This window comes from Mucor mucedo (genome assembly GCF_025094135.1).
Source record: "Mucor mucedo strain NRRL 3635 chromosome Unknown EV154scaffold_90, whole genome shotgun sequence".
NCBI lineage: Eukaryota > Fungi > Mucoromycota > Mucoromycetes > Mucorales > Mucoraceae > Mucor > Mucor mucedo.
In genome coordinates, this window is record NW_026252374.1 from 28,523 (window position 1) to 43,398 (window position 14,876).

Below are 14,876 nucleotides of genomic sequence, written 5' to 3' on the forward strand. Positions count from 1 at the left end.
TTTTTTTTTTTTTTTCAAAAAAGGTAAGCTAAAACATCTGGATTTTAAGTGTAAAAATTGTGATAGATACTTTTTTTTTAATCTTTTTTTCTCTCTTCATTCTTTTATTCAGTTTAAGCTATGAAAGGTAACGTATATGTATGATATTTGATGGAAATGCAACCAAAAAACTGATTCTATTATAAAAAAGAAACTCAAAATGATAGCTCGGACGATGACTTTCAACCACCGATTTTGGGACGGAAGAGACGAAGTATGTTACATTGCCAAGTTTTATTTTGATAGAAAACTTACGTGATGTTTAATTACCCTTTCTTTTAGGTCGGGAAAATACCCCATATATTGATTCCCAAAAGAAGTTTAAAGGGAAAGGCAAGGCAGCCGAACATGAACCTGATATTACAAGTACCATTGGTATTCCTGATTCTATTAGAAATGTTGTCAGCGACAATGTGATAGATTATAGCAGTGACGACTTTAATGATTCCCCGCCTGCGATACATACATTACGAAGTCGTGGTGGTTCCAAGTACGGATCCGAATTTACTGTTGCCGAGTCAAGTTCTTCAGTAAGTAAGCGACGCCCTGTTGCAAGTAAGCGAAGTCCTACGCCTGAAGTATTCATAACAGCATCAAAATCAAGTACCAGTGTCACTGCGAGAGATTCTGAAAAAATAAGCAAGCGCGTTATTACAGTTAAAACAACTGCGAAGAACATTTGGAAGCCGTTGTATTTACAGCCATTGTATGATTTGGTTAAAACTACTAATTCATTGATTACACACACCTTTGCCTTCACAAAGTACATCTATTTACAAGAATTGGCAGCAAGCGAAACTTTTACTTTAAAAGACTTTGTTGAAAAAGATTTTTTTGTAGAAGTTTTTTTAAGTCTTACACTTTCAAAAACTCGAAACACAAGATTAAAGCCTGTAACAAAAAAAAATAGGCAATTGATAGCAAAATACAAAGAGGCTTACTTTCAAGATGCTAATTATACTCCTCCCAGCTTACCAAATGCTCAGCAAATAGCATTGTATGAGTGTACCAAAATCCAAACGGCTTACCATAACAATATTAAAGCTCATTTTGGAAATAGACTGCGCCAATTTGTTAATATTATATTACAAAAGAAGGAAAGAGCAAATAATCTTCGGAAAGAAATGAAAGAAAATGGATCAGATGAAAAAGCAATAAAATCAGCTATCCGAAGCAAGATATACGGACCTTGTAATCAGATCAGTCGTGCCGTAGCAAGGAAAGAGATACCTGCAGACAGTATTCTAGATGACCAGTCAAGAAAAGAATTAAACAGTATCTTTTCCTGCTATCCTAAAGACTACACTTTCCAAAAGGACTCCATATACTATGATATTGCAGCAAAACCTGAGAATCATTTTGATGCGTTTTTTCAACTTGCCAAATTAGTTGAAGCCAGAACAGGAAAAGCATTTATCTGCTTCCCGTTGCGTACTTCCTTCATTCCATGCTACATGACTTTGGATGCCAAAATAATTCACTTTCATATTCTCAAGAATAAAAGTCCTCTCCAAGCTGGAAAAAAATTTAAAATTTGGGGTTCTGTCGTGAATTTTGAAAAGAAGGCGTTCAAGAATCAAGGTGTTGATAAGACTTTAAGGTTTCAAGGAACACTTGAAACAGATGGTGTCGGTGTATCAATCATTAAACAAAACACAGATACAAGTAGAAAATTCTTTACAACCAGCGTTAAGAGAGTAGTCGATGATCAAGAGAAGTATATAGAACGGCTAAATCAAGCTGATTTAAAACGTACTGAAAACAAGTGTGTTCTGATCGACCCTGGAAGACGTGATTTATTGTATTGCATGAAAGAAACTAGTACAGTTAAAGAGAAGCAAACTTTGATTTTTACCAAAAATAATCGCTCAAAATGCTCAAGACATTTCAGATATTTACGGAATCAAAACAAACCTTTGGTTGTCCAAGAAGCCGAAACAACGCTCTCCAAAACAGAATCCAAATCTACAAATTTGGAAAACTACATTCAGTACATAAAAGCCAGATCATCCGTTAATGACACGTTAACCGACTACTATGGAAACGAGACATTAAAGCCCAAAGAAATCTCCTATTTTCCAGAGTCAGAGTTTTCATTCCGAGTTGATCATAAATGCAATCTGTACTATGGCAATATATTTATATCACGAATTTGCGGTTTTTTCCCTCAACCTCAGAACTTTTCCATTGATAGGATTGTCAATCCTCAGTTTTATGCCGTATATTTAGAAATGATGCTGTCACAAAAGCATATCTCACAAAGATTTGATGATGATGAAAAAAGAAGAATTATTGCGCTTGGTTTAGAGATTAATAGACGACCCAACCAAAGTGATCTTAACAGAAAAACTCTCAGTACAGTCTTAGAGAAGTTACAGCTATTACCGTTTCGAAAAATGAAATTTTCATCCAAGATGTTTTATGAACAAAATGATCAAAAATTGGTACAAAACTTGAAAAGAAAATTTGGTCCTGATGCTGTCTTGGTACTTGGAAATTGGTCAGCCCCGAACACAAAGTTCCAGGAACCTACAAGGAATAAAGGGCTTATTCAAATGCTAAAAAAAAATGGTTTGACTGTTTATCTAATTGACGAATTTAAAACTTCCTCTCATTGTCCAGATTGTGGTGACGTTTTGGAGCAATTCAAGATGATTTCTAATCCTCGTCCATTTAGAAGAAATACAATGCCAATCGTGAAGTGTCATGGATTGTTAAGGTAGTATAGTTACAATTATATTCGTTATGTTGATATTAACAAATTATCAGATGTCAAAATACTGCATGTGTTACTCAAGGCAGAAAATTTTGGAATAGAGACCAAGCAGCTGTTCTAAACTTTAAGCACATCCTATTCAATCTCAGGGAAGTAGGTGAGCGCCCTGCGCTCTTTTCTCGTAAAAACGAACAAACTCAGTAATTTTCCGCCAAAGTTATCGCTTTGGCAATTTCATGCAGGTAAAATTATCTGAACAATAATTTTCTATTCGTCCGAAAAAAAAAGCTCAATAGTCTGAACTTTTTTTATATTGGTCTGAATTTATTTTTGCATCTGTCCGAAATTAATTCTAATTTGTCTGAATTTATAGTGTAAATACTGTACAAACATACACCTGTCTTGGATAACACAATGCCATTATCCTATCTTGAATATACGAATCTCTTTCTAAAAGATAAGAATTTGTACGATATCTATGTTCTCCATACTCTCAGTGTCCTTATTCCTCTTGTTGGAAAATGACATAAACATAAATTTACGTTCGTAAACATTACCTATAGTTCCACAGAGAATTAGAAGATTGAACGGGATAAAATATTCTTTTGGCTTACTCAGAGTCAGGATTATGTCTACTTTAATTACGACGTCTAGTTAATTTTTATTTAAATATTTTCTTTTTTTCTTTCAGGTTTGCTTATTGCATTTTGATGACCCGTGTATAAGGATGTTGCAGCAGTTATCCAAAGCTTGTTGCTTGTCGCTGTGGTTTCTCAGCCATTTTTTAACAGTAAAAATCAAACAGTAATACATGTTTGTGATAACGTATTGTATGTAAATGATAAACTGCTAGGATAATATTGTTTTTGTTGAAGGAGCATTGGTCTCAACATTGTTGATTGGTTTGTCTATCTTTCTTGTATCTCTTTTAACGCTACTGAAGGAATGCTTGTTATACTTGCGTTAAGTAGCTGCCGAAGTCTTACTATACGCTTCAAATCATTATGGAACATTTGCTCTGTTATCAGTGCCTGCATTGTGTATTGTGTAGACTTTGTCGAGTATTGAATCATATACTGATATAGCGACATATGTAAATTGATAAGCAGTGTATATTATACTTATCCAGAGCGAGCCTTCAATTTCATACTGGATTTTATATCCAAAACGAAGAAAGTTTACTTTTTCTTTTATTTTTTTGATTACAGTAGGATAAAGCAGATATGGGAGGAAGAAAGAGACGAAAATTTATTATATGGAACTTTAATTATTGATCGCCTTTTTTGTATGGGGGTAAAAACCGAGTTTGCTATTGATAGCGCAATACGCTGTTCTGTTATGCAGAGTTATCGGTTGGAACTCTAGGTTCTAATTCTAAACTTCTTTCATAGAGGAAATCTACATCTCTACTTGTCTCCAATTGGAATTTGATAAAGTCTTGAATTTCAGGTACAACATGGAAAATGTAAGGTGGTGATTGAAATTGCTTAATCTCGCGAATCACTTCAGCTGATTTTTGTTGTTTTGCAAAATTGATCAAGTTGCTTGATTTCTTTATAAAATCTGGATTACCATCTTCGATGAATGTTAAATCTTGCAAGTAGATACCCAAAAAAGGGATACAGGGTGGATTCACTGAATGAATCATTTCACGATATTCTGTAAAATTACGGTTGGATCCCATCAATTTTCGGATATGAGCAAGTGATTGACTTGTACGACTGCTAACTAATTCCCACGTTTTCTTCAATCTACCAATAGCACTATTATCAAACGCAGAAAGAATAGCCATACATGTATTGTAATTGTTCATTTCAAGACAGCGCTATAAACAGAGGTTAGCATTTTTTACTAGAATGCCTATAAAGTGAACTTACATTAGCAACTTGTGACCAATGTTTGACAACCACCACACGTTTCTTGGCTTCCTTGTTATTCAAAATACTTCCAGTCACCCAGGAAGTAAGTTGGTTACAATAATCGATGGATTGTTTGACATTGACAGCATTCTCACTAGAGTCCTTAGACCAAGCCTTTCCTAAACATTCGATAGGCCGGATACTGCTGTAGAGTTTGAAATCCATAATACTTAATTGTCGCGCAAGTTCCAAGGGATCAGTATCTAATAATCTAATATGTTGCATGTTCTTTGGTACGATAGGCACAGGGCCAGACATGGCGTTGGGAATTAATCTCTTTAAACCACCACCATTTGCATCTAATTCTCTACGCTTGCGAATCAACCGATTTAATTGCTCTGCAGAAAATGAAGATGAATCACATATCACGGTATTGGCAAAGAATTGAAGCTTATTTAAAATAAATTCGTCTTCATCATTATAGTAGTTTTCCAACCAATTTTTCATGACGTTAAAAACACTATAAGCAAAGCATGAGTAAATACATAATAAGAATGGTCGTTCCCTTTTTTTTTTTTTTTTTACCGAAGTCTAACAAGTTTTTGTTTTTTATCAGTCCATATTTCTAATTCATCGGGGGTGAGTTCTTCAGGTGGTGCCAAATTATACCGTTCTTGTAATAATTCTACAAATTCTTCGGTTGTGCAGAATGATCTATAGGTCAGCAAAAAATTTGCAATAAAACTCATATCTGGAAAAAATATGGAAAGACAGTTAGCTTTTTCACAAAATTTTTAAATCTACATGTGTTACCAATAAAGTCATGAAGTGTCAAACGTTCAACAAGAGCTCTTAAGGTACCACCCTTGATACTTTTCTCCACAGTAAAGACGATATCACCCTCAGCATAATCGTAGCCGAGATACCAAAATTGAGACTTCTCATCTTGAGAGCCTACGCCATGACCAAAGCTAAACTGACGCTTAAGAGCCTGGCTTTCAGCGGTAGGTCTTGTTAAATTAGAAGGAGTTGTGGTACCGATAGGTCTTTGTGGTGGTTGTGTATTCGAGCCCTGACTGCCTTGTCGATTGTATATGCGAGTTAAAATAGGAGCAGCATTATTTCCATCGGTTGAGCTATTGTCTGAATCATTGATGCTTCCTCTATGGGGTCTCTTCTTATCACCTTCAAAGTAACTATGTACCGGAGATCTAGGGCTGTTATCGGCAGCCGTAAGCATCGACGCATCATTGCGCATAAGCCAGATTTTTCTTTCACCAACCATTTGCACAATATTTGAAAATATATCTTCAATAGCGTCTTCTACCATATTCACAATTTTCTCAATGGATGATATACTTGTTGTTAAATCATTATGGGTGTCGGTCAATGTTTGAACGGCACTGAAGAGTAAGCCTACAGAATTATAAAGCCGTTGCTTGTTACTTCGAAATTCAGGTAGCGATTGAATTTGACTTGAGTCTATGTGGTTGGTATCAATGTCACCCAAAATAGCTAAATAATTTCCTATTTGAGTCGATAAGTTTTGAAATAAGAGAACTACATTTGCTCTTGCTCTTTGGTCTAAAAGATAAGATTGTTCTTCGCTTGCTTCATTCTGATGTTGTTTTTCTTCTAAAGTATATATATATGCAGATGCTTTGCATAGTGCATCTGTTGATCCAACAATTTGTTTTGCATGCGTTTGTAAACTGACGATTAAATCTTGATTTAATGGATATTTGGGTCTAGCGCTATTGCTAGTTGCTGTGCTGCTTTTCCTTTTGGCAACGACCGATGTAGTCTCATCCAGATCTTCTCCGCCACTTATATTTACTGGTGTAATAAGAGCTGTCACGGCGTTAGTTGTATTTAACAGTAAGCGTGGGTTGACTGGTTCGATTTTGACATTTTTAGTTTGACAAATTAACACGAATTTCCGAACACTATTTAAAACGTCGGCTGCATCACGTTGTACTTTTCCATTTATATCCAAGGTAGAATCATTAACTACTTTGGCGGATAAAATCAATTTAGCCAAAGTGGATAGTACATTGCGATGAGGGTCTTTGATTTCTATATCTTGTAAATGCACTGCATCTTTATCTAAGCTTCTTGATGAATATAACATGAGTCGAACAGAATCAACAACAGCAGCTATTTTTTGTCTAAAAACCAATACGCTTTCACCTCGTACGACTACCTTATTAAGGTTTTGGACCGACTGTGCAATTTCAATTGCGATACTCTTCCAAGTCATTGTGTCTTCTTGCCCAGCAGCAGGCAATGACGACGTAGAAGAGGCGCACGATTCGGAGTCTAATGTGTCGGTAAGATGTGTGATAGACTTGCTTGTGTCAGCACTCGAAATTGATTTTTTCTAATATATGAGTTAGTTAAACTTGAATAGGGTCATTGTTACGTGTAAATAATTTTACCAAATGCCCAGTGGAGAGATCGATTTCGTTGTAGTCCCAAGTGGTTTCATGGGTAATTGAGTTTCCATAGTAAACTTTTCCTTGAGGTGTAGTCTTTTTTATCCAATGTGCCATCAGCTATAAATAGAGAATATGTCAATAATAATAATAATAAAAAAAAAAGAGGCAGACGGGGAACATACATCGACAGTACGTTCTTTGACTGGGGGTGGTACTGGAAGCTGGCTGTAATCAGTGATACAAGTTGAGGTGGATTTTCCGAAATCATAGTCGTCGAAATGATCAATTTGTTCATACTCTTCATCCGCGCTGCTATCATCACAATCATCTTCTGAGTCTGAAATGCCAGGATGGTTCCAACGTAAACCACCTGTTTGTTGATTGAAATAAAATTTCGTTAAGCCATCATCAGCTACTTGAAGTGTCCAGCCTTCAGGTAAATTTCCATCATTGTCATCCTCGTCGTCATCATCATGATGGTACTGTTGGATAGGCTGTTGCTGCTGCTGTTGTTGTTGTCTTCTTGGTAGATTTGTTGGTTGCTTAGCTAATGGTAGTGTAAGGGAATGCGGTCGTGGTAAGGAAGGAGATATCCCATTATTCATATTTCTTATCAAGTTTATTGTTCTAGCCTCTTCTTCACTATCGTCGTCATGTTGGTTAGGTGGATAAGGTGTTGGAGCGATCGGGCTAGTTCGGCCACTTCTTTTATTGATGTTTATTTCTTTTGATAGTGAAGGATTGATGTCTATAATCTGAACATAATTGCTGGGAAACCAGCCTCGGTTTCCTTTACACCAACCATCCCACCAACCTGAATCAAGTTGTGATAGGACTTCGATATATTCATCTTTTTCGAAAGATAAAGATGATTTCTCGGTTGATGAGAAAGCGTAAAGCGCTCTTACTCTACATATAATTTTTGGAAATTTGGCTGATGTAGCCATAACATAGAAACAATTTTTTTATTATAAAAAGAAGAGAAGAAAAAGAAAGGAATTTTTTTTTTTTTTTTTTGCAAGGTACACAAGCGTAATTTTTTTTTTTAAAGTTCGTCCTTTGATGTCATTTGATTTGGCAACTCTTATCCAATCATGATTTTAGCTTTTTTTTCCCTTTATTTACTGCTTGCACATTAAAGGCAAGACACGAAGTTTAAATACATGATACTTAATTCCGGCTATTGTAGAAGTTAGATTTAACAACAACAAAGAACTTATTAGTGAAACATTGACATAAAATCAATAGAACGTGGCAAATGTGTAATTAAATGTCCGGTCTAGTTTTTATCAACAGACTAGGCAATCTTTTGAGGGTCCAACCAAGTCAAATTTGCCTGAAATATCCGAATGTGTAAACAGCAATTATGTTTTTATCATATCATAAAAATAAAAGTTATTTGGTTCTGGTACAATTAATTAGACATTCTTCTACATAATAATTTTTCGTTTTGTTCTGGAGACACAATAATGACTTTTATAAAAAGTTGTTAAGTTGATTTCAATTTTTTTATACCATAAACATGTCTTTACAAGTTGCGGTTAATGAAACTAATCATGCCATTTTTTTTTTCTTGTGTTCAATATGTTACCAGTGATTCCAACTGTCATTTCGTGCTTACCATTATCAATGCCAATTAATAATGGGTAATCCAAAATGTTAATCTTACGCAAGTATTCTTGAATCGCTTACATTTGCTAACTCTAATAAGGCTTTTGACTGTTTATGTACTGATATTTTTGTCCGGCATTCTATCATTTAAATTTTTTTTCTTGTTTTCCCTTGAAACTGTGTCACCTTGAATCCAGTCTCCGTCCCACAATGTTGTATATTGTTGCTGTTTGTGGAATTCCTCCACATGTCGATCTTGTATCTCCCTAAAAGCAAAACGCTGCAACAAAAAAGAAGGAAATTTGAATCAATTAGCATGACTTAAATTCCGTCCGTTAAATTTTTAAACATTTGTATAGAACTCACACACCAGAAGAGCGGTGTGCAGTAAAATTAGTTATTCAAGGATACCGTTGTATTTGTTAAAATAATCGTGGTACGAATATTCTTTTGTCTTTTCAAATGAAATGAAAAATACAGGTGTTTGGTAGAACAAACTTCAAAAAGACAACGTTCTTGTATGTTGACCAAATTTTTGCTTCCTGGTTTTCGTTGAAGGCCATTGTTTGAGGTTATTAAAGGAAACTAACGGAGATTCATTACATTAAGTTGAACAAATCTTTGTTTTAAAGGTGGATTCTAATTTTTTGTTTGTTTTTTTTTTAAGCTATGGGAAAATAATATATCATGTTTAGTCAAAAAATTTTATTAAGTCTATGTCTTGTATGATTATAATAATAAATCATTGAAAATAGTTGCTTTAAGAATTAGAGGGTTAAAACTCTCTGATTCAAGGTTTTCAGTAATTGAATGTCCTGCACTTAAATCTTGAAAGATTACTCTTACTGACCAAGTACCGATAACAGAACGATTATTTTTAATTTAAAGAAAGTATTTATTACACCTAGGGAAGTACTGTCTGACATACATGAATTATTGTTGATTAAGAAATTACACGACTATCGTTCAAAAGAGAGCGTTGCCTGGAAAGAATGCGTAAAGGCTTATATTCCTGCCTCACCTCTACCATTTTAATGTAGCTAGTAAAATTGAGGGCGTATTTAAACAAAAAAAATCTGTCGACAGATTATTGGATAACACCCTTTTAAAAAAGCAACAAAGGAATCAAGTCTTGTGATCCTTTATATACCTTTCCACATCCGTTTTAGCTAAAAGAGAATAAAATCAGTTCACAATGGTAAAAAAAATGCATTCGTTGTTGCGAGGAAATGAAACTATTTCCTCAATGATCAATTAATTGAAATGTAAGACTTATCGTGGCTGCAGAAATCGAGCACAATTATAGTAAGGAAACAGATAAAGAATCCTTACTCGCGCTCAATTCCTCAGGTATTTATATGAAAAAAAGTAACTAAACAAATAAAGCTTGCGTTCCGTAACATTCATATTCATTAAAATAAAAAGCAAGATATCTTTTAATACGTCAAAAACAATATACTTCCAACCCTTTATTCACTGTGATGTCTTATTTATGATTTTATTATTCATAGCTCGAAAGCAGGTCGATTTATTTATCTAGCTCTTTTTTCGTTTAGTTAGGGCAAAATAAGAAAGGTAGACTAATTTCAGAGCTATTTTGGATGTTTGAGCTAGTAGCAATAAAAAGCTTATTAAAGAAACCTTGACAAAAATCCAGTATAATGTGGCAAAGGTTGATACCCCTTCAGTCTAATTATATTAATAGACTAGGCATAATTTTGGAGGGTACAACCAAATCAAATTTTCCTGAAAAGTTCGAATGTGCAAGCGGCAATTAGTTTCTTGTCATGTCATAAAAAACATGAATTACCTGGTACTGGCACAAAATAATCAGACACTTCTCTACAGAATCTAAGCTTGTATTGTTCGGGAGGCACAACAGTTACTTCTTTACGAAACTGTAAAGTGGATTTACTTTTGGATTCTAATTTCTTGTACCAAGTGTATGTCCCAATAAAATCTTTGTAGTTATGTGGCAGTTAATAAACTGATCATGTCATTTTTTTGTTTGTTCAACATATTACCAACTATTCCGACTGTCATTTCGTGTTTATCTTTATCAATACCAACTAATAAGGAATAGTCCATGATATTGCTCTTAGATAAAAATTCCGTATCTTTCTCCACTGCTAATTCTAATATGGCTTTTGACTGTTCATGTACTGATAATTTTGTCCGGTAATCTATTATTTGTGAATATTTTTTTATTCTAGTTTTTCCTTAACACTGTACTACCTTGAATCCAGTCACCGTCCCACAATGTTGTATCCTGTTGCTGTTTGCGGAATTCCTCCACATGTCGATCTTGTATTCCCTTAAAATCAAATCGCTGCAATAAGAAAGAGTAAATAAAGGTTCGATCAATATACGTACTGTATCCTCACATGAACAATATTTTGGTTATAAAATAGATGCTCCATCACCATAACATCAAGATTAAATACTGGAGTTTTTTTGTCTAATGTATTTTTCATTCTAATTGTAAAGAAACCAAAGATTTTTGCTAGCACAGAAGGATCCTACAGTAAGGTAAGTATGATACACAATTAAATATATAATATAAATAGAAAAACCTACATTAGCCGACATTTTCATATGATCGAAGTATTTTGGTGCAAACTTCAAAAAAGCATCCTTTTCTGCGACATTCCAAGCATTTACCATTTCTTTAATTACGAGCCTATCATCTTTTCTCGTCATAGTAATTAGTCTCTTTCATAATCTCGTATTAAAAACTTTCATTACCTTGTGTTTTGTAGAAGTGACTTTTGCTTTTGCCACCGCTTGCTGTCCATGATTGACAACGGCAAAGTGATTGTATAATTAATTGGTTAATGTCACACCGTTTTCGCAACATTTCGAACTCCCTTGCGTAATATACAATGCACGTAAATTCTACGCCATCATGAACGAATTCTGACAATAAATTGGTATTAATACAATTCATTAACTGCTAGGCCGGAGTACTTACTGTGTTTGATGTGAGGACTAATATCAATCTGTGAATTATTTTTCTCGTAAAAGTAGGATGCGACCTTAACTTCTTTTGTTTCTTCTTTCTGTTGTAAAGCAAATAACGGTTTAAAAGTACGCTCGGTCAAGTTCTGCCTTTTCAAATCACCTTGTTGGGGATTAGACCAAGGAAACCACCTCGCCTTCAATTCTTCTAGACGCTTGCTGTTGCTAATATGCGCTTCGGCAACGCTCGATTTGACTACCTCGGTCACCATTGTACGGAAGGAGGCTGTTTCTGTACTTGCTCCTGTAGACGGAGAAATGTATTTGCGCTCAATCATAGAATAATAGCCGTCAATTAGTTTTTTGTCGTTATGTGATACAGACTCGTGTTTTTCGTTTGCGCTACTTTCGGCTGAAGATGAGCTAAACATGGATACGTTTTTATTATCTAGTTTTTCATTGTAGCTGTTATCATGGTCATGCAAAATTTCTTGAACATATTCATTTGAACTACATATGAGCTTTACAATAAGATTCTTATTTCCCATACATATATATTTATAAGACTTTACCTCAATGTGTAAGCAATAATGGACGTAGGTTCATTTTCGCGAACTAGCACAGATGATCCTGGAAAACAATGAACTGTTTTTGTGCTAAACAAATAAATTAACCACATTGATCTATAAATTATACGTACGAATAAATAGTAACCTTATGTAGTCTGGGGCATCCCATCCAATTGTGTCTGTTACTTCGTTACATTTGGCGTGTTGCCACTCTGTTAAATATTGTATAATTGATTCGGATTGTATAGCAAAGTGCCGTCTAAAATCGTTTAATTCATTGACATTCGTATCCTTTAATATTTCTAGTAACCCATGGTGATCTGAATCCAGTCTTTTACCCAGCGCCTTAATCTCCCCATCCAAACAGTTTAATTCAGCCTGGCATTTCTTGGCGCCTGTTACATCATTAATCAATCCACGGATCTTTCTCCGTCCTTCGGCTTCTGTATATTGACTGAGTAAATTTAAATGCGTTCTCACTGATTGAAAGAATAAATCGACGTCTTGAATGGCGCTTTTCGATTTCCAATCCTTAAGTGTCAATAAATCAATTCTTGGCGCCAGATATGAATCCATCGCAGAATCTTCTGTTGCCATCTGTATACGAGGTATGCGCAATTCATAATAGGTTGTATCCTCGTAATTGATCTTGAATGTCACCCCATTAAAGTGAAAGCAACGATTGATGGCGTTTTTGTCTTTCACATGCTTACATAATCCCTCGATCGTTGAAAACTTTGAGCAATAAAAGACCAATTCCAAATATTTTGCAAAGGAATATGCATCAGTATTCTCATTCTGAATAGTAGGTATTGTAGACATATCACATATAACACACGAAATCCAACTGGTAATTTTAGTATCATGCATAGCCGTATTGGAACTCACGCTGAGATATACATTGATCTTTCCGATACCATGCGAAAAACTGTGTACATGATTGACGAGTGTTTGGTTACATCCATTAAATTTGCCGCATTGACGCTTCGGAAGAGTTCCCAATGTTGTTAAAGATGATTCAGAATTTTTCGGTGTCTCTAGGTCAGGTCTATTTATTGGCAATGGTGTCTCAATCTTTATGCCTGGAATAAATTGTGTTTGTTGGTCCATGTGAGCTTGACAAGAGGATTGACTTGATTCGGCCCAGTGACGTATCATTTGTCCTAAAGTTTGGTCAATATTCGGAAAAATGCCCGTTGTATCATCTGGTGCATGATACCGAAAATAATCAATTTTGCTCATGATTGGGCCCAAACATGGTCGATCAGGACAGCCCACTGGGTATACTGAGTACCCTAAAGTAATACTTTGGTGATGCTTGAAACTGTAGAGTGATGTTGTGTCAAGCATTAAATGGTCTAACCCTTTTCTACTTTCAGCTAATAATCCAGGTGCACGGATTGATGAATAGGCGGTGGATGATTGGGGCAGTTGAAGGTCTGTAACAATAAAACTATTTCTTTTTGGGGAAGAAAACGTAGACATAAGTGATGATCTACGTCTTTGTGAGCTAGGCCTTGTTTGGGGTTTACTATCATTTAAAATCATTTTCTTTTGTTCCTGAATCAGGTCTTCTTCGATTTGTAGTCTATTTAAAAGTGCTGGGTAAGGGAAATGACAGTCAGGTGAGGTCGATATACATGCATGTTGGATTCTTTGTTTTAATTTTGAGAATCGATGAGGGTCGTCCTGTTTAATAACCTTTTCAAATTCACGTATAGGTGTAACCGGTGGCAACTGATTTCGTCTGTTGATTTGTGTAAGGGACAGTCCACGTTTAAGTACGCTGGTATTTTTTTCGTCAAGTAATGCTGATGGATGATGAGGTGTTAACTTTCTGAACCAGCTAAATAATCCCGATGATCTCTTAGTAACACCATGGCTACTGTCATCCACTGACACATGCTTAATTGCAGCCTTTTCTTGTATAATTGAAGGAGTAGTGATCAATTTCACATGACTATCCTGCATTACATAACTTTCTAAATAGAGGCTATGCGTTAAATAGACAAGCATTTGAACTAACTCAAATAACTTTAATTCTGTTGTTTCATTGTTCGATCCATATATACGTATAGTCCCTCCAATTGGAAATTCAAGTGAAAATTCGACTTTAAAACTACGTTAGTTGAAAGAACCCAAATAACCTGATTAAAAACTTACCAGTAGAAACGTTTTTACCGTGATAAACGTTGGGCAAAAAGTTTGATTCCATAGGTGAATTAGTTGTAAATGTCTGCAAGCATATTGCATTCCTTTCTTTTGTTGAAGTGATGGCTGTAGCTTTCTCGTACAAGGTACAGCAAATTTGAAGTAAGACTTCGCACCAAGGGTAGAGTGGAATGTCCAGGTCATTTAACCAATGACTTAATAGTTTCAAAACATACAATCGTGAAGAATCATCAAGACTTGAAGGGATTTTGGGCACTGGTAAAGGTTTTAATATTCGTAACTTTTCATCAAGGTTCGGTGCTTCAATAGGAACTATGTCGGCCATATTATATATCAGTGAAAGAAAAATGCATACAAAATTTTGTATTTTTTCCCTTTTCTTTTAGGTTGCATCATTTCGTCATTCAGGTGATACACGTATTCTTTGTAGACTTAACATAATAAAAACAATGAGCGTTCCTAACGGAAATGAGCAAAATCAGATTTTAGGTCAATAAAAAATTGATAATAATAA

At 35.0% G+C, this 14,876-nt stretch overlaps 2 protein-coding genes across 2 annotated transcripts; both read right to left on the reverse strand.

The window, feature by feature from the left end:
* Positions 1-3,931: 3,931 nt before the first annotated feature.
* EV154DRAFT_545051 (ras guanine nucleotide exchange factor domain-containing protein) lies at positions 3,932-8,034 on the reverse strand. Its single transcript, XM_051604634.1, has 6 exons — positions 7,235-8,034; positions 7,053-7,169; positions 5,428-6,994; positions 5,200-5,365; positions 4,633-5,134; positions 3,932-4,580 (listed from the first exon to the last, which is right to left on the reverse strand). The coding sequence occupies exons 1-6, from the start codon at positions 7,997-7,999 to the stop codon at positions 4,092-4,094; spliced, it is 3,606 nt and encodes a 1,201-aa protein (XP_051454570.1). The 5' UTR covers positions 8,000-8,034; the 3' UTR covers positions 3,932-4,091.
* Positions 8,035-10,140: 2,106 nt separating this feature from the next.
* On the reverse strand, positions 10,141-14,851 carry EV154DRAFT_518488 (uncharacterized protein). The gene is made up of 10 exons (XM_051602627.1): positions 14,354-14,851; positions 12,336-14,301; positions 12,194-12,277; positions 11,635-12,131; positions 11,409-11,579; positions 11,241-11,350; positions 11,048-11,182; positions 10,899-10,992; positions 10,688-10,846; positions 10,141-10,623 (listed from the first exon to the last, which is right to left on the reverse strand). Exons 1-10 carry the CDS (start codon positions 14,685-14,687, stop codon positions 10,454-10,456), a joined length of 3,720 nt encoding a protein of 1,239 aa, XP_051454571.1. The 5' UTR covers positions 14,688-14,851; the 3' UTR covers positions 10,141-10,453.
* Between the last annotated feature and the right edge of the window lie 25 nt (positions 14,852-14,876).